Source organism: Macaca fascicularis, chromosome 13 (assembly GCF_037993035.2).
Source record: "Macaca fascicularis isolate 582-1 chromosome 13, T2T-MFA8v1.1".
NCBI classification, from domain to species: Eukaryota; Metazoa; Chordata; class Mammalia; order Primates; family Cercopithecidae; genus Macaca; species Macaca fascicularis.
Window position 1 is genome coordinate 37,082,484 of NC_088387.1, and position 19,678 is coordinate 37,102,161.

At 36.6% G+C, this 19,678-nt stretch overlaps 1 protein-coding gene across 1 annotated transcript in view; it reads right to left on the minus strand.

Annotated features, from left to right (window-relative positions):
• Window positions 1-19,678, minus strand: part of DNAH6 (dynein axonemal heavy chain 6) — a 367,549-nt gene that overhangs the window by 303,541 nt on the left and 44,330 nt on the right. Inside the window, exons 2-4 of the mRNA XM_005575454.5 lie at window positions 12,086-12,318; window positions 5,723-5,896; window positions 2,320-2,582 (exon numbers count right to left, since the gene is read on the minus strand). Coding sequence (XP_005575511.2) covers window positions 2,320-2,582; window positions 5,723-5,896; window positions 12,086-12,310 — 662 coding nt within the window. The 5' untranslated portion in view covers window positions 12,311-12,318. The remainder of the gene's footprint in view (window positions 1-2,319; window positions 2,583-5,722; window positions 5,897-12,085; window positions 12,319-19,678) is intronic.

A 19,678-nucleotide genomic window follows, 5' to 3' on the forward strand; every position in this document is an offset into this window, starting at 1 on the left:
AACTGCTAAGGGCAAACCTGCCTCCCATTCTATTTAAAGTGACCCCTGTGCTCACTGGGATAAATGCATATCTCATTGCTTCATTTGGAAAGGCTAATCAGAAACTCAAAGGAATGTCTCTTATCTACCTATGACCTGGAAGCCCCCTCCTCGCTTTGAGTTTTTTCATCTTGGCCTTGAGTTGTCCCACTCTTCCAGACTGAACCCACGTACATCTTACACATATTAATTGATGTCTCATGTCTCCCTAAAATGTATAAAGCCAAGCTGTGCCCCTACTACCTTGGGCACATGTTATGTCATCAGGACCTCCTGAGGCTGTGTCATGGGTGCACATCCATGATCTTGGCAAAATAAACTTTCTAAATTAACTGAGAACTGTCTCAGATTTTCAGGGTTCACAGTCAATAGCAACTCTATGCCTCTTGCTCAGACAACTGGATCATTAAACTCATCCTGTACTCCTTTCTGGTTGTCTACCCTACATAATGTCTGTAAAGACATCCCACTGGCTTCACCTTCAAATTGTTTTCAGAAGCAGACCTATTTCTTACCACTTCATCATCATCCCCGATCTCTTTCTCGCCTGAGTATCTACGGCCTTCAATTTGTCTTCCTTTTTCAGCCCTTGTTTCCTCAAAGCCTATTCTTCACACAGCAGCCAGAATGGTTCCTTTAAAAATGTAAATCAGATCATGACACTTTTCTGTCCAAAATCCTTCCATGGTTCTCCATTGTTGTAGCCAACAAGGTCTTGTGCTATAGATACATCCTTTATCTCTTGTTCACTCTACTGTAGTCATACCAGCCTCCTCTTTGCCCCTTGAGCATGCCAGGTCTGCTCCCAGTTCAGGACGTTTGTATTCATTTTCCTGCTGCCTGGAATGCTCATAACTGCACCACCACATAATTCATTTCTTCTCTATCAAGTCCTTGTTCAAATGACAGCTTCTCAATGAGGCCCACCCTGACCACCCCAGTTAATTCACAGCCTCTTCCCCAGTACTCCCAGTCCTCTTTGTTCACAGTCAATAGCAACTCTACCCCTCTTGCTCAGACAACTGGATCATTAAACTCATCCTGTACTCCTTTCTAGTTGTCTACCCTACATAATATCTGTAAAGACATCCCATTGGCTTCACCTTCAAATTGTTTTCAGAAGCAGACCTATTTCTTACCACTTCATCATCATCCCTGGTCTCTTTCTCGCCTGAGTATCTACGGCATAAAAATATATTTTTTTTCCTCCAATACTTATCACATTTTAGTATTCTACATAATTTACTCATGTATGGTTTATTATTGCCATCCTCTGCTAAAATGTCAGTTCCATGAGGGCAACAATTTTGATATGGTTTATTAATGTGTCTCAAGCACGTAAAACAGTTCCTGCTACAGAGATTATGCTCAACAAATTTTGCTGAACGATTGCATTTTCATAAGCATTTCTGTTCTTCCTACAAGTTATTGCTTACTCCTGTTAAGCTCTTTAAGATTTACAACAAATCTGTCATTTTAAATTTTGATTAAAAAGTTTTTCTTCTCTACCCATTTTCTGCAGCAGGAGAGCTGCCCTCAGTGTCACCTTCTCAATTGAAACTATGGTGCCGAATAAGGGAGAATAAGAGAGCCGTGAATGGGGAAGGTAGCTCAATGAATTTGGTGGTGAAGCTAAACTATTATCACCATCAAGAAAAGACTGTCTCAAGAACCGCTGTCAGCCCAACTAAATAACAGAAGAAAGCCAGTATCATCTTTAAGTTCCACTATTATCTGTTGTGCTGTATTTTAAAGCAACTTTCAGACTCACAATTATGTGACTTTCAATTATATCAACAACAAATGTGTGGCAACAACAGAGAGAAAGTAAGTGTGTGTATATTATTCATCTATATGAATCCCTAAGTTATCAAGCTCATTTTATTAAACAATCCTTATTTCTACTCTATAAAGCAAAGATGAAATAACATGAAAAACAAATCGTGCGTCATCTACTTTTTATATATTGTCATCCTCTTTCCTCAGTAATCATAAAATATCAAAAATACATTTGTAATACTGATTAAAAATATATGGCATAATGTTACATAAATATACGAGAAGCTCAATAGTGCAGATAAGATAGATAATGTTTCTAAATAGATAAAGGGAAATACATGAAAAAATATAAAATTGTTGTGATTAGGATTCATTTATCATTGAATAACCAAAATTATATTTGATATCACTATCATTAATATCCAATCAATTATGAATAATATGTGCAATCTTATTTGTAATTTTTATGTTAAAGAAATTGCATCATAAAAAAGAACTCACTTTAGATTATATGTATCATATTCAATGGATGATCTTGGCACTGCAGGGATCATATAAAGAAATCCAAGATGTTCATTTTCACGTATTATTTTAATGATTTGCAAGGGATCACGAATGTTGGCTTTAACTACGTCTTCTCGGTCGTGGAAAGTGTACTTAGGGTAAGCTGAAGACCTAGTCCCGAAGAGACCTCTTTTTCCAGTACCGGTACGTGGCAGTTTAGGAGGAGAGGGAGAGAACACCTCAACACAGGGCTGATGAATCTAAACAAAGCCAATTTTTGAAAAACAAAGTATGAGTCTTTGCACACACACAAGAGTGACAAAATATTACCTTCAAGGACTAATTGCCATATTGCATGAGATGTCTAGAGCTCAAAGGCAAGCATTTTGGCACTGAAAATTTTCAAACTATTGTTAGGCAGTCATATTCCTTCTCAGGACTCCCTATCCAGACACCCATTCTTTTTCCACAAAGCAGTCCCAGTTTCAGCTTCCATTGCCTTCTCCTCTCCTTTAACTCAATGTTTATTGCATCAAAATATTACCAGGTCTTTGATGTCCATGGGAACCCTCTTCCCTCCTTGCTTAGTTGCTCTGCATCTATCTTTTCTAGGGCCTCTCCTCCCAACCTCCCCCTCTGTTCTGACCGCCTTGATGCTCTTCAGTGAGTGAAGTATTGGACAGCTGCTATCATAACTCATAATAACTTTACTTCTTTGTGAATATGAGGGGTGGTTATATTGAGTATTGAGAATCACTATGCAATAGCCTTAGAGAAGCACTGATTTTATCAACTAATATTGCCTGTTCTTTAGGCCAGTGCTTCTCAAACTTTAAATGTGCAGTGAATAACCTGGGGTTCTTACTAAAATGCAGATTTTGATTCAGTACAACTAGGGTGGAACCTGAGATTCTGCCTTTCTAACCTGCTCTCAGGGGTTTGGATCCTGCTAACCATGGACTACACTTGGAGCAGCAAGGCTGAGTCCCACCCACCGTGCCATGCCTACACACTCCAGCTTTGCTCTACTCTCTGGGCTTCACTGTCTGTGCTCTCAGTGCCACTCACACCCCCCCAAAAAACTTAGGTGGCATCACCCACATCTGTTCCTCCCGTGGAGGAGGTTGATCACTGTGTTTGAAGAAATTTGACACTAACTCCAAAGGTCATCACCTTGCCTCTCTGACCGTATAGGAGTAACTGGCTTTAAGATAAGAGTCACCATAGTAGACCTGCTTTGTTGAATAACTACTGTAAATATACGCATGAGTATTTTATTGCCTATTAACATAGCTGGCAGAGGCTGCCATTTCTGCAGGGATTTATTACTACAAGCTCTGTGGAACGACTTCTCCAGAAAATTTGTACTCACAGGGAACATTATACCCCAACTCTGATTAAATATACCCTGTTCAATAGCAGTTTGACAGAAGCCTAACAAGTTCAGAGCTGAAGGAAACACATCTTTGAACTTAAAAGGTAAAATGTGTGTCTTTGACTTCTTGGCTAGGGACGACAGCAATAACATTGTTCTCTTCTAAGAATGAATAGGCCAAACCTGAACCAGAGAAAACACACATCACCTTATCTCAATGTTTCAACAAGGGCTAGTCCACTTTAGTATTTTTATGAGACTAAAGTGTTACTGTTTTAACAGAAAAATGTATTTATTTTATTTGTTCTAATCTTTAAAAAGTCTTATCGCATTCTAAGTGGAAGACTTCTTCCATAACAGGGTTACATATTTTCCTCTGAGCCCTAATTTCTCATTATGTAACTCAGCGGGAAAATGTGATTTACGTCTTCAGCAGTAACATAGGTTCAGATTTGGGGGTGGGAAATAAAGAAAGCATTTATTCATAAACTGTACAATGTAGTACTCTTCTCTGATGGATGCTCAGTCCAATTTGATAAGTCAATTTCTTCCTTAATTAACAGAGGCCTCCAACTTCCTTTCCAGCCTGCCTTCCTTTATCTCCCAGGAAATCCTCCTTGTTGCATTTCTATTTGAAACTCATTCTGATAAATCAATTTCTGAAAAAAATTACCTTTTTCTCAGAATAAATACCTTTCTTATTTTATGTAACACATCCCCTTTTCCATATCTCTCTTTAATTCCTAACTCTTTACTGAGTTCTTCACTGAGTGACAGCTACAACCAGGAAGCACAGCTCACAACCTGAGATTCCTTTTCAGCCCCACTTTTATCCCAGATGTCTACACATATTCTCTCCTTTTCTTTAAATTCAAATTTTTGAAGCACTCTTTATGCCAAATGAATTAATTTACAGGCAATTACATCTTTCCTGGCTCAGATCTTTTCTGGAGAAAGAGCTCCCTCTGGCTCCCCTTCACAGACACCATAGTAACTGAGGCTTTATAGTTCCATCTAGTTCATCATATGATTTCATTCTTTCAGGATGATCTCACCCAAACCCAAAGTAAGCTCCTGCCCATCTATTTTCTCCTCGAGCTCCAATCTCTCTCATCTTATCTATTCCATTAACTTTCCACTCATTCTTCTCAGCTTAGTGCAACTCCCAAAGGTGGCTTTTTATTCACTGACTGGCCCACCAACAGCCAGGTGTAAGAGTCCCTTTTATTTAGTTTTTCATTATTTTGTACCTTAAACAACCAAGGAGAGCTCTTATACCCCACTGTGTTGAGTGTTCATTTGTCCACCTACCTACCTCTAGACTCTGAAATCCTTGAGGACAGATCTTGTCCTCAACTGTGCACGTTTGGCAGTTCTAATCCAATGCTTGGACCCAAATCAGCACTCAAATGTGTGACTGTCAAAGTTACCCTCTCAACCAAAAGCTCAGAGAAATCTTGGCTCTACTGGTATCTTTACTGCAGGTATGCCTTTCACATTTTCTCCCCTTACTGTTTTTTTTTTTTCTTTAATTATCTAGAGATATTCATTTAAAGGCAAGCTCTGGTGATTTCTTCCCTGAGCTACCATTTCTTTATGCCTTTCAAGGCAACTTCCCCACTCTACAACTCTCACCAGTTGTCTACACAAATTGTCTTTCTAGCTGGCTTCATCTCCATTTTATTGCCCTTCACCAGGGTCTTCAAAGATTACCAGTTTTGGTAAAAGTGATGAAAATTTCAAAAAAGTTATAATAACTTTCAAAATACCATTATGTCTTCTTTACCATGTAAGAGAAGGTCAGAAGGCACCATACAGTTGCTGAAAGTTTCCTTTATGATTTTCTTCCATTGTAAGAATTTTCCTTAAACAGGAAGAATGAAGAAATGTTGTATTTCCCAAACTCATTATGCAACCTTATAGAAAATGACTTTGCTTCTATTCTTATGAGTTAAAAGCATGTTAGCAAATCTATACAAAACCAAATTAAGTTAAAAGAATCAATTAAGTAGTTTAATATTATACCTGTATTTTTTTCACAGCATCTTGATGCTCAAGAATCTGAGTAGATGATGTGACAACACTTTTTTTTGCTATGCTTACTGGAGGTTTAAGGATTCCGGCAGCCATTAACTGAAGTCGGTTCTGTTCATGTATGTATTCTGGCTGCTTATGATCTTGGTAGACTTTTAGCACTGGCTTTGGGAAATAGACATGTTAATGTTTTAAACATTCATATAAAGTTGTTTTATTTCTCACTACCTTTGGACTCTTTCTCCTGTTGGAAATTGATCTCCTTGGATTAATTTCCTATCAAAGATGCAGTCCTAATAGTTAACTACCACCATTGCCTGTCTCTGGCCTATTGCTTGAGTAAGACTTTTCTACCTAGCTTCCATTAATTTTATACTTGAAATTATCAATGAATACTTACAAGAATAAATTACAACAGAAAAGGCTCAGAAGTATGAAATCATATACTCCCTAATTGTCCATTATAAACCCCCATCATTTACTAATACTGCTACTATGGGAAGAAGTGCACAATTCTCCCACCAAAATCATTAGTTCCCCAAATCATCAATCACTTCTCATAGCCATAACTTATTGAAGATCTAAAAAAATAGGTGGCATTATCTTAGGCTATCCAACTGCAAATTATGGCAATAAAACCCCAGCTTTTAATATAATAAAGTGAATAATTCATTATAATGGCTTTTTGTTACTAAGCATTATGAGTTTATGATAATAGCTAGTCTCTTATATACTGGGTTAAGAAAAAAAGGCTTGAGATTAAGTAAACAGCAGTTAACTTTTCAGTTAAATTGCATTTGGTTTTAGATAAAAATCCCTTTTGAGCCAAATTACAAAGCACTGCTCAAAGAAATCAGAGATGACACAAATGAAAAACATTCCATGCTCTCCATTATAGGAAGAATCAGTATCATTAAAATCACCATACTGTGCAAAACAATTTACAGATATAAGGCTATTCCTATCAAGTTACAAATGACATTATTCACAGAACTAGAAAAAATATCTTAAAATTCATATGGAACCAAAAACGAGCCTGAATAGCCAAGGCAATCCTAAGCATAAAGAAGAACCCTGGAGGCACCATGTTACCTGACTTCAAACTGTACTACAGGGCTACAGTAACCAAAACAGCATGGTACTGGTGCAAAAACAGACATGTAGCCCAACAGAACAGAATAGAGAGCCCAAAAATAAGGCTGCACACGTACAACCATGTCATCTTTGACAAAGTTGACAAAAACAAGCAATAGAGAAAGGACTCCCTATTCAATAAATGGTACTGGGATAACTGGCTACCCATATGCAGAGGACTGAAAATAGGCCCTTTCCTTACGCCATATACAAAAATTAACTCAAGATGGATTAAAGATATAAATGTAAAATCCCAAACTATAAAATCCCTGGAAGATAACTAGGCAAGACCATTCTGAACATAGGAATTGGCAAAGATTTCATGACAAAGATACCAAAAGCAATTGCAACAAAATCAAAAATTAACAAATGGGATCTAATTAAACTTAAGAACTTCTGCATAGCTAAAGAAACTATCAATAGAGTAAAAAAACAACCTACAGAATGGAAGAAAATATTTGTAAGATATGCATCTTTGAAGGTCTAATATCCAGAATCTACAATAAATGTAAACAGATCTACAAAAACAAAAAACAAGCCCATTAAAAAGTGGGCCAAGAACATGAACAGACACTTTTCAAAAGAAGACACAGACATAGCCAACAAGCATATGAAGAAAAGCTCAATATCACTGATCATTAGATAAATGCAAATCAAAACCACAATGAGATACCATCTCACATCTCACACCAGTCAGAATGGCTATTACTAAAAAATAAAAAATAATAGAAAAGTAAATTATGGAGTATTCATACAATCAGATACTGTGCCACCACTAAGTGTAAAAAGCTAGATGTATTTATTTGTAATATGAAAAATAAAATAATAAAAAATTAAAATAAAAAATAAAAAATAACAACTATTGTGGAAAGCAGTGTGGTGATTCCCTAATAGCTAAAAGCAGAACTCCCATTCAAGCCAGCAATCCCACTACTGAGTATATACCTAAAGGAATATAAATTGATCTACCATAAAGACACATACATGTGTATGTTCACTGCAGCACTACTCACAATAGCAAAGACATGGAATCAATCTAAATGCCCATTATTGGTAGACTGGATAAAGAAAATGTGATATATATATACATCATGAAATACTGCACAGCCATAAAAAAGAACAAGATCACGTTCCTCACAGGAACACGGATGGAGCTTGAGGTCATCATACTTAGCAACAGAAAACCAAATACCACATTTTCTCACTTATAAGTGAGAGCCATGTGATGAGAACACATGAACAAAAAGAGAGGTGCAACTGACACTGGAGTCTACTTGAGGGAGGAGGGTGAGAGGAGGGAGAGGAACAGAAAAAACAACTATTGTGTACTACACTTGGTACCTGGGAGATGAAATAATCTACACAACAAATCCCCATGACATCAGTTTACCTATGTAACAAATCTGTACATATATCCCTGAACCTAAAATGAACGTTAAAAAAATTACAGGTAAAAACACTAGCACCTGTGTGAAGGTGCAGTTTCACCTATGCAGATCAGGCAACAAAAAGTTGAAAGAGATTATAGTAAACTATAGGTTAAGGGTGAAAATGCAATTTAATTTAGGCAACATGTGTGCATTGGATTGAGAAACTTGTTTCCAGGTAAAATATGTGTGAATTAAGTAAAATTATATGTTAAATATAGTTATATGGAAATTAATATATAATTAAATATAATTGTACATATATGTAATTTTTTCATCAACTCCACAAAACCACTCACAGGGCCCTATCTCATAGGAATATAAGCACCAGTACAAAAGGATAATATAATTTTACTGTACCATTTGAAATACTGGCAAAACAACCTGAATGTCTCAAAAGAGGAGAATGATTCAGTAAATTATGGAATATTCATACAATCAGATGCTATGCCACCACTAAGTGTAAAAAGCCAGATGCAGAGTATTGTATCTATTTGTACGATGAAAATATTACAAATAAATACAATTACAAATGTAAGTTTCATACATTTGTAAAGTTACAAAATTACAAATAAATTTGTATAAAATTGTTTCAGCATGGACAAAGGTGAGAAAGGACATATGCTAGATTTTGTCAATGTTAGATGGCATAGAAAAGGGAGTCCGAGACTGGGGAATTTGGAGGTAAGGAAAAAATGTAAAAGAAGAAGAGTAGAAAAGAAAAAGAGAAGGAGAAGGAGACGTAAGGGGAGAGAGAGAGGGGGAAGAAAAGAAGAAGGAAGAGGAGGGGGAAGAAGCAGGGGGGAAGAGGAGAATAGAAAGAAGAAGAAGGGGAAGGGAAAGGGAGAGGAGAAGGTAGTCGAGAGGAGGGAAGTCAATAACAAAAATACATCACTACCAACTCTATAAATAGAAGTCAAACTACAGATGCCCACACATGTGAAATTAGTCACTTGACTATTAAGTTACTTTCTCTCTGCATGGTGAAACTTCAAGTCATTTTCACTTTTTTCCTTATTTTTTTAAATATTGTATGAATTATTTTATTCATGTATTATTTATACTGTGCAAATTATCTGTTAGTATATAACACACTGCCTCAAACTTAGCAACTTAAAAACTAACATTTATTTTGCTAAAAATTCTGTAATTTAGGCAGAGCTCAGTGGGGACAGCATCAATACCTCAGCTGGTGCCCAGTGGAGTAGAGGCAAGATGTTCCCACTGAGCTCTGCCTAAATTGCAGATGTCTGGCAGTTGATACAGGCTGCTGGCTGAGACTTGTTCAGATAGCATCTTCTCAGAGAGACCTCTCTAGTCACCCAATGTAAAGTAGTCTCTTCTGAGTCTCTACCACAGTCCATGTGTTCTTTTCTTTTCTTTTTTGTAGACATGATCTCGCTCTGTCACCCAGGCTAGAGTGCAGTGGTATAAGCAAAGCTTACTGCAGCCTCTACCTCCTGGGCTCAATGACCCTCTCCCTTTGCCTTCCAAAGTGCTAAGATTACAGGCATGAGCCAATGCGTTTGGCTTATTTTCTTAATAGTTACTATCACTGGATGAAATTGTTCAGTCTGCTTATTTAGAATTACTAGAATGTCAACATGAATCTTGTCTGCTTTGTTCATTTTTGTTCATTTGCTTTGTTCATTCCTCAGAGCATGGCTCAAATCCTGGCACAGAGTAGGCACATAACAAACTTTTAATATACATGAGTGGATGACACTGGTGACACGCTGAACAACTTTAATCATCAACGGTTAGTGATACACTTTTGTCAAGTGAAGGCAAATACGTCGGAGAGAAATAGATGTAAAAAGTTTCACACGAATTCCATGGGAGAAAAATGGGGAGGAGGACTTGGTGTCCCACACAACATGTGGTGGCGCAGGCACACTGAACCCTGGGGAAGAAGAGGGCAGCAGTCAGTGCCACATCCACCATGCAAATGAAGGTTCAGTGTCAAACCAACAACAGTGGTGACTTGCATTTTGCGTTGATTCCATTTGTATTGGTTTTGTATTTTCTTTGTATTTAAGGTGTCAATTTGTTTATGAAGAATTAGAATTAATTCCTAGTGTAATAGTTTTTTCACATAAAGTAACATCAAATAAAAAATAAATTGGCACTATGGATCAAGAATGCTTTTCTTCAAGAGAAATCAGTACTCAAACTTAAGTTTGAGAAACAATGAAATAAGGATTAATATCCATAATATATTTTTAAAAACTTAAAAATAAGATAAAGACAACTTTTTTTTTTTTTTTTTTGAATGGGGTTTCACTCTTGTTGCCCAGGCTAGAGTGCAATGGTGCGATCTTGGCTCACCACAACCTCTGCTTCCCGGGTTCAAGCAATTCTCCTGCCTCAGCCTCCCGAGTAGCTGGAATTACTGGCATGCACCACCACGCCTGGCTAATTTTGTATTTTTAGTAGAGACGGGGTTTTTCCATGTTGGTCAGGCTGGTCTCAAACTCCTGACCTCAGGTGATCTGCCCACCTCGGCCTCTCAAAGTGCTGGGATTACAGGCGTGACCCACCATGCCCGGCCCAAGACAACTTAATTTTAAAGTGGACAAAGGTTATGAACAGATAATCCACATAATAAGTAATATATGTGGTGATGAAAAATGAAAATACACCTAACTTCATTAATAAGATGCAAATTATAACAACAATGTGATGCCATTTTTAACATATCAGTGTAGCAAAAAAAAAAAAAAAAAAAAAAAAAAAAAAAAAAAAAGATAGCACCAAGCAAAGATGTGGGCAAACAGGCCCTCTCATACACTGTAGGTGAAAAGGTAAATTTCTAGAGGGCAACTGGGTAATGTTTTTTGAAATTAAAAATGTACGTATGACCTAAAGATACCGTTTTTAGAAATGTATCTTGATGTGTATAAAGACAATGTCATTCAACACAGCATTATCTGAAATAGCAAAATAAAAACAAAATAAACAAAACCAAATAAAAGCAAAACAAAAAATAAAAATGAAATTACTTGAGCTCACATAAATATGAGACCAGTTAACCAGTACTATGTTATGGCACCTCTATGCAACAAAATACAGTGTAGCTGTTAGAAAAGACACTACTCTATGCAAGAATTAGAAACATTTCTATATGTTTAAGTGAAATAAGCACTTTGGAGATCAGTATGTATTGTATAATCTTACTTTAAAACTGTCTATGTTTATAAATACAAATATAAACATTTGAATAAACATAAAACAGTCTGAAGGGCACTCCACTAATTATGGTAGCTAACATCTAAAGGTGGAGAGGACAACTTTCACTTTTTAATTTTTTCGCTTTCATGGCTCTCTACATGCATTTATAATTATCCAAGGGCATAAATGGTTTCTAAAAATTAAGTATTTTCAACATGCACACACTTTTTTAAATACAAAGGCATGTACTTTGAAAATAATAAAACTATATAACTAAATATAACATGTTTACTAAACTTCTCAGTGTTAAATGGTACCCTAATATCTAAAAGTGACTAATAGCATACATAGTTAAGTATCTGTATTGTACATAATCCTAGAGAGGACTTATCTGCCTGAAAACTTTGTTCACCACTGTATCCTTCAACTTAAACAGTGCCTAGAACTTAATATTTGTTTAATAAATATTTACCGTATTTACAACTACCTAAACAGTTATTATCTTTTAGCTTTTCATTCCTTCTTGGTCAATTCAGAGTCTGGAAATAACTTCTATCCTCCAAAGCAATTTTGCAACTTCCTCTGTGGCTACAGAGGCTAAAACAATGGTTTCTGAACTTACCAAAGGCTCTAGTTTTATAGGCTGCTGTCGTTTTCTTGTCTTCTCTTGAGCTTTTGTAATGTGCCTAAATGTTAGGATTTGTGGATCAGATTCATTTTCTGTGGATGTCACATAACTCACTCTTCCTTTGGCTTTTATATTATTCAGTCTTGAAAGTGCAGAATTTTCAGCATACTCTTCAATATTTGTCAGGTCAAATTCACTATCTGTGGCCTGAGAAGTCATCCTTACTCCTGGAAAGGAGAGGTGAGGAAAAAGAAAATGAAAAGTAGATCAAAAGGATTGGGGAAGAAGGCTACTGGAGAGGGACTTAAGGACTAGAAAGAGTTGAATTCGCTCACTCCCCTCAAATAAAACCCATCAAAGTTACCCCAGTCTTCCTGAACCGAGGACTTGAATCAAAGGAATAAAAAATTAGAAACTGTGCCTAGGCTTCAAGAACCCCTGTAGCTAGGGTGGAACCCAGGAATTTGCATTTCTTGCAAGTTCTTGGGGGATGCTGCTGCCGCTGCTCATCTGGGGACCACACTGGTCTAGATTTGGAAGGACAAAAGGAAATGCAAATAGTATTGAGTTCAATGTTTCTCATCTCCTGCGGAACTTGTTCAAAATGCAGTCTGAAAAATACAGTATAGGTACTCAAGAAGAAACAAAGGACAAAAAAAGAATTGAGGGCTAATTTCTGACACAGTGCTTCTGGAGCTTTAACGTGCAGGACAATCACTTGCAGAGCTTGTTAAGATGAAGGTTCTGATTCATACACTTTGAGTAGCAAGTCCTAAAACACTAGAAATATGAGCCTTTTGTAATGGTCTTGCACTCTGCACCACTACGCACACTTCCACCCCATTACATGAGTGGAGATACTTCGAAACACCTTCCAACATAGTGTTAGCACAAGAGGTCTTGAATCAGGTATCGGCAGACCTAGGTTTTATATAGATCAGTGCTGGCCAATAGAAATATGAGAGCTTTGTATGCAATTTTAATTTTCAAGTAATAGCATTTTAAAAAATAAATAGGTGAAATTAATTTTAATAATGTGTTTTATTTACCATATCCAAAACATAATCATTTAAACACACAATATAAAAATTATAGTGATATTTTCTCTTTTGCTATCACGCCTTCAAAATCCAGTGTGCTTTTTACATATGAGCACATTTCAATTCAGACTAGCCACACAAGGTCTAATGATTACTGTATTTAACAGCGCAGGTCCAGATTTGACCACTCAGCGTGAGATCTTGGACAAGTCTCTTGATGCCGCTACTGCTCACTTTCCACCCCTCTAAAATGATGGGCGGATAGGAGACAATCACTGAAATGCCTTTCCATTGACTTTCTCTGCCTCTTTGAACCTTTCTTTATATTCTCCGAAAGCCAGGCTTTGTTTCTGGCCCAGTAATCCGAGCCCAGCCCGGAGGGTCGGTTCCCAGGACTCACCAAGTCAGAATAGAGCAACCAACTCCGAGGGTCTCCAGAGAGAGCAATGCCTGGTCTTGGAGTAGAAAGCATTCGGTAGCGCGGAATGTTTCCTGTTGCGTAGCAACCAGCGGGCCTCTACCGACATACTGCGCCACTGAGTAACACGTCGCCAGGCAACGCCTCAACCAGTCACAGCTTTCGGTCCAGGAGCGCTCCAGGCAATCGAGCCAATTAGTGTCTCGGAAACATTTCCTACGTCGCTGATTGTTGGAGACTCCGCACAGACTGGTTCCTCCTCTGCGCTGGGAATTGAGTACTGTGCCAGGAGGTGTAGGCAGAGCAGCCAAAGGAGGTGGTTAATTGTTTGTTTCATTGCTTATCGACCACTCACACCCATCTCAACCTCTTACAGGAATCTCTTTTCTGTTTTCCTTCAAGAGCCTGAAGACTGACTTGACGTTCACTTTAACAGAAATTTATCCGAAAGAGTCGAGAATTTCAGGAGAGGAATGTGCGTTGTGTAGACAAATGAAGTCCCATTCTCCAAGGGAGCAACCACTCTGCATCCCTGCCCGACCCGCCGACTTCCTCCTGAGTGTCCTAAGGCTCAAGAAATGTGGCCTCCTCTTCCCTGAAACTCCACTGTGGCTTTCCAACTAATGTTCTTTTCCACTTGGAAGGTATCCTAGGTGTCAGGCATAGGATGAGCCCGTATTACTTGGTTCCCGTGCCCTTTCTACCAAAGCAGACCCTGGATCTTTTTCTGGCGTTTAATCTCACTTAAGTTCCCAAATGACTGTTGCTAATGTTGTATGGAGTGATCCCATCGAAGGCCAGGGCCCGTTGCTTACTCAGGATGCCTTATCCCAGTTACTGATCAGCGGAAGAAATCCTTTCACCTGCCTTGACGAATCCTTACACCACATGACCGAGCTCTGGTTTTCAACCTTGTCTCCAAAATGACATAATCACCACTGGAACACATCATTTTCTTTTGCTCTTTTTGGTTGCTCTTTGTTACCTTGATATTTGTTTCTTGCTGTATGTGAAGTTCTTTACATTATTGTACTCACAGCCTGCATCTTCTCAATCTTAACATATTCAGGTAGTATTTGATATGCTGGTATGATTCTCTAAATCATAGATAGAGCTAAAATGGAGATTACAGGTCACATAATCCTACTCCCCCATTTGATTAATAAGGGACTGAAGCCCAGAGAAGGCAAGTACTTTAGGTCAGGCAGCGAGTTGTGCCACAGACAAAACTAGAATGCAGATCTCCCAATCCCTAATGGGAAACTGGAGACAGCAAGAGAGTAAAGTCAGTTTAGAAAAAATTTTAAAAATTCAGAAAAACTTCAAATGTACACAAAATAAAGATTAATTCCCCAGAGATGAAAAATACACACAAAACTAATTAGTCAGCTAGTAAAATGCAATCATAGATATAAACTAATAAGGGAAAAAAATTCAAAGCCAACTCAATACATCAAAGCATAAAGTTATAACAACAAGCAATGTTAGACACACACTCAAAATAGATTTCATTTCAGATGTGCAGTGAAATTTTAATCTGTTCCCTTCAAAGTTTATGTAATGGAGACAAATCTATTGCTCCTCAATCCTAGACTCCCTTTTTTAGATAAAGGTGGATTGTACACAAGTGTTACCATGTGCACCTGAAAGTATTCCAAAAGCTAAGGGGTGTGTGTGTGTGTGTGTGTGTTGTGGAGTGGGGGTGAGGAGGATTGGAAGACACATAGTTTTACAAAGATATTACTATATGAAACACTACTCATCAAATCTCTTCAAGCTTATTTTTTAATGTGGCAAGATGTTATCTTCATTGTCAACTGACCACTTACTAAATCAATGTAGACAGCTTTGTGTATAGCCTGTTATTTTTATAGTTCTTATAAATAATTGTTACAATTCATTGGTTGTTTCTTATGTGCCAAGTACTGTGATTTATACTTTGCATTTATTCTCTTAAGTACTGCTAACAAACATGAAATTCCCATTTCATAGCTAAAGAACTAGGTTACAAATGGTTACTCACAAGTTCACACTTTAATAGTAAAAGTAAATGCAGTTAAAATTTTTTTAGCGTTAGGTTAAGATTTATATACCAGGCCATTTGTGACGGGTGCTATTCCACTAATCATTGCAATAACCTTATGTTTGAGGTATTACTATACTTATTCCACAGATAGGAAATTGAGGCTTAAAGAGGTTATGTAACTTTCCCAAGTCACTTCAGAGGTAGTAAGTGCCAGAGCTGAGATACAAATCCAGATCCATCAACTTAAATTTCTATATGAATTTGAGCCCAAGGTTATTGAATCATAGAATTCTGCTTCTGGATATATAGTGGACTATACCAGGGCTCACAGAAATAAGGGAATCCTCAATGGTCAAAACAATAATCAGATGAAACCAGAGCAATAAATAACATGGAAGCTGTGGGTGCTGTGGGTACAAATGCCCATACAAAGAACATATAGCTTCAGGGATTAATGCTGAGGAGAAATAGAAGACTAGGCCTTGTTTGAGTCTACATAAAATGGAAGAGCAAACTACAGTTGCCACACACATCTGAGACTGCTGGAAGAATTATCCCCTCAATAATAGGTTGGACTAGGAAAAAAGTGGCAGTGATAAAAATCTACAGGAAAACCAGCATATTTCTACCTGCAGATCCAGGTGGAAAAAAATTGTTAAAAATATAATAGTCTGCCCCAGGAATTTATGAGTATATGCAAAACTAGTTCTGGGTTTTTAATTTACACTATCTGTGTGGTCTGGGGAAAAAATGCACGCTACTAGGAAATACTCATGCAGAGAAAGGCATCATCAACTCTGATTCCTTAGAATTCTCACAAGTTAGTTTCAGCCAAATATAAATTTACAATTAAAATAAAAAACCCAAACATACAAGAAAACAAGCCACTCCAAACAAGAGTTAGCAGAACAAACAAGACTTAAAAGGCAAACACATTATATATTAGAACTCTTAGATATAGAATACATAAACTATTTATGAAATGCTCAAGGATAATGACAATATAAAATTTAAAAGTAATGATGGGAATAACATTAGCAAAAATGGTAGAGTAGGAAACTCTAAAAGTCCATCCTTCCACAAAAGTTGTAAGACTTCAGTGACTTTAGAGATTTCAGTTACCACATGTGACAAAGTATACAGTCTTTAAATAGTAGTTTAGAAAAGTCAGCAACAAACAAATACAACCTACAACAAGCAGAAACAACAAATTCTTAGAAGGCAGGAGAATCTGATTTCCAGAGTTACCATATTATAATATTCAACATATCCGATACCCAATTTTCAACCAAAAGTATGATACATGCAAACAAAGAAAGTATGGTCCACTTACAGGAAGAAAAACTTAATTAATTATAAACTAAGATGTTAATTGTAATCATAGGGCAACCACTAAGAAAATAACAAACAAACAAAAAATAGATAAAAAGCAAACCAAACTTAAAAAAATCTACCTCACACAAAAGAAGGCAATAGTGAAAGAATTGAAAAATAACATATAGAAAACAAACAGAAAATGTCACAAGTAAGTCCTTACTCATTAGTAATGATATTAAATGGAAATTGATTAAACTTATCAGTTAAAAGGCAGAATGAATAAAAAACATGACTCAAATACATATTGTCTACAAGAGACATATTTTAGATTGAAAAACACAGATAGGTTGAAATAAAATAATAGAAAAAAGATATTTCATGTATACTCTAAGCAAAAGAAAACTGCAGTGGCTATACTAATATTAAACAAAATAGACTTTAAGACAAAAATTGTGATGAGAGCTAAAGGTCATGAAAAGAGTCAATCTTAACAGTCAGCTATAACAATTAAAACATATATTCACCTAACAATACAGCCCCCAAATATATGAAGTAATAACTAACAGAATCAAAGGGAGAAATAGACAATTAAACAATAGTAGTTGAAGAGTCTAGCTTTCAGTAATGATAGAACAATTACTGCTATGGTTTGAATGTGTCCCCTGAAGTTCATATGTTGGAAAATTAATCCTCAATGTTGAGAAGTGGTGAGAAGTGGGGCCTAATAAGAGGTGATAGGTCAAAATGGAGACCTAATGCAGAGACCTCATGAACAGATTCATGTCTTTTCCTTGGAAGTGGGCTAGTTATTAAGAAGGCTTGTTATAAAAGTGAGTTGGTTCCTCTCTTGTTCTCTCATGTACTCTCTTGCCCTTCCATCTTCCATAATGTGTGAGTGCAATATGAGGTCCCTTACCAGATGCCACTATCCTCTCAATTTTGGACTTCCCAGCCTCCAGAACTGTAAGAAATAAATGTTTGTTCTTTATGAATTATCCAGCCTGTGTTATGTATTCCATTATAGTCACACCAAATTGACTGAGGGACAATAGAAAAGATTAATAAGGAAGTAGAATAATTGAGAAATACTATAAACCAAACACACCTGAAAAACATCTATAAAATGTCCCACCCCCAAAACAACAGAAAACACTTTATTTTCAAGTGCACATGAAACATTCTCTGGGATAGACCATGTGTTAGGACACAAAACAAGTCTCAATAAATTTTAAAATTTTGACATCATACAAAATATCTTTTCTGACCACATGAAATAAAATCAGATATACTAGCAAACTGAATCCAGCAGTATATTCAAAGGATTGTATACCATGGGTAAGTATAATTCATCACAGGAATGTAAAAGTAGTTCAACATAAAAAATTCATAAATGTAATACATCATGTTAACAGAAGAAGAGGGGAAAAAGACAGCATGATCAACTCAATTGATGCAGGAAAAAGCATCTGATAAAAATCCATCACCCTTTCATTATAAAAACATTAAACGAATTAGGAATAGAAGAAAACATCTTCAACCTGATGAAGGGCATATGAAAAACCCATAGCTAATATCTTACTCCATGCTGAAAGCCTGAAAACTTTCCTGCTAAGATTAGAAATAAAGTAAGTATGTCTGATCTTGCCACTTCAATTTGATATTGTACTGAAATTTCAAGCCAGGGAAATTAGGGAAGAAAAGGAGATAAAAGGCATCCAGGTTGGAAAGGAAGAAGTAAAACTATCTCTATTCATAGATGAAATTATCTTATATAAAAATCTTAAAGAATTGACAAAATATGATTAGAACTAATGAGTTTAACAAAGTCACAGGATACATGATCAACACACAAAGATCAGTTGTATTCCTATATACTTGCAATGGACAATCAAAAAATGAAAAAGAAAACAATTATATTTATAATAGCACTGCAAATGATAAAATATGTAGGAAAAAATTGAATCAAAGAAGTGCAAGACTCACATGCTGAAAACTGAAAAACATTGCTGAAAGAAATTTAAGACCTGTGTAAATGAAAAGGCACCATGTGTTCATGAATCTGAAAACTTACTATTATTAAGATGGCAATACTCCCCTAATTGATGTACAGATTCAATACAATCCCTATCAAAACTACAACTGTCTTTTATAAAAGTTGACAAGCTAATCCTAAAATTCACATGGAATTGCAAAAGTCCTTAAGTAGCCCAAACAATATTGAAAAGGAAAAACAAAGTTGCAGCACTCACATTTTCCCATTTCAAAACTTACTACAAAGCTATAATTATCAAAACAGTGTGGTAATGTCATAAGAATAGACACATAGATAAATATAATAGAATTCTCCTGGATGTTGTCCAAGTCCATCAAGGAGGTACCTCTATGAGTCTCCAAAAACCACAGTGTTACTGGGCTTGGGGTGCTCCCTCAAGCAGACACAGCTTAGATTACAACACCCAAGTCCTTTCTAATATCTGGAAAGCCTTCCGAAGAAGGATGGCTACAAACAAGCCCCAACAGTGAAAACTACAATAAATACCTAATTATTCAATTTCCAGACACTGAAGAACACGTACCAGCATCAACACCATCCAGGAAAACATGACCTCAATAAATGAACTAAATAAGGCACCAGAAACCAATCCTGGAGAAACAAAGATATGTGCCCTTTCAGACAGAGAATTCAAAATAGCTGTGTTGAGGAAACTCAAAGAAATTCAAGATAACAGAGAGAAATAATTCAGAATTATATCAGATAAATTTAACAAAGAGATTGAAATAATTAC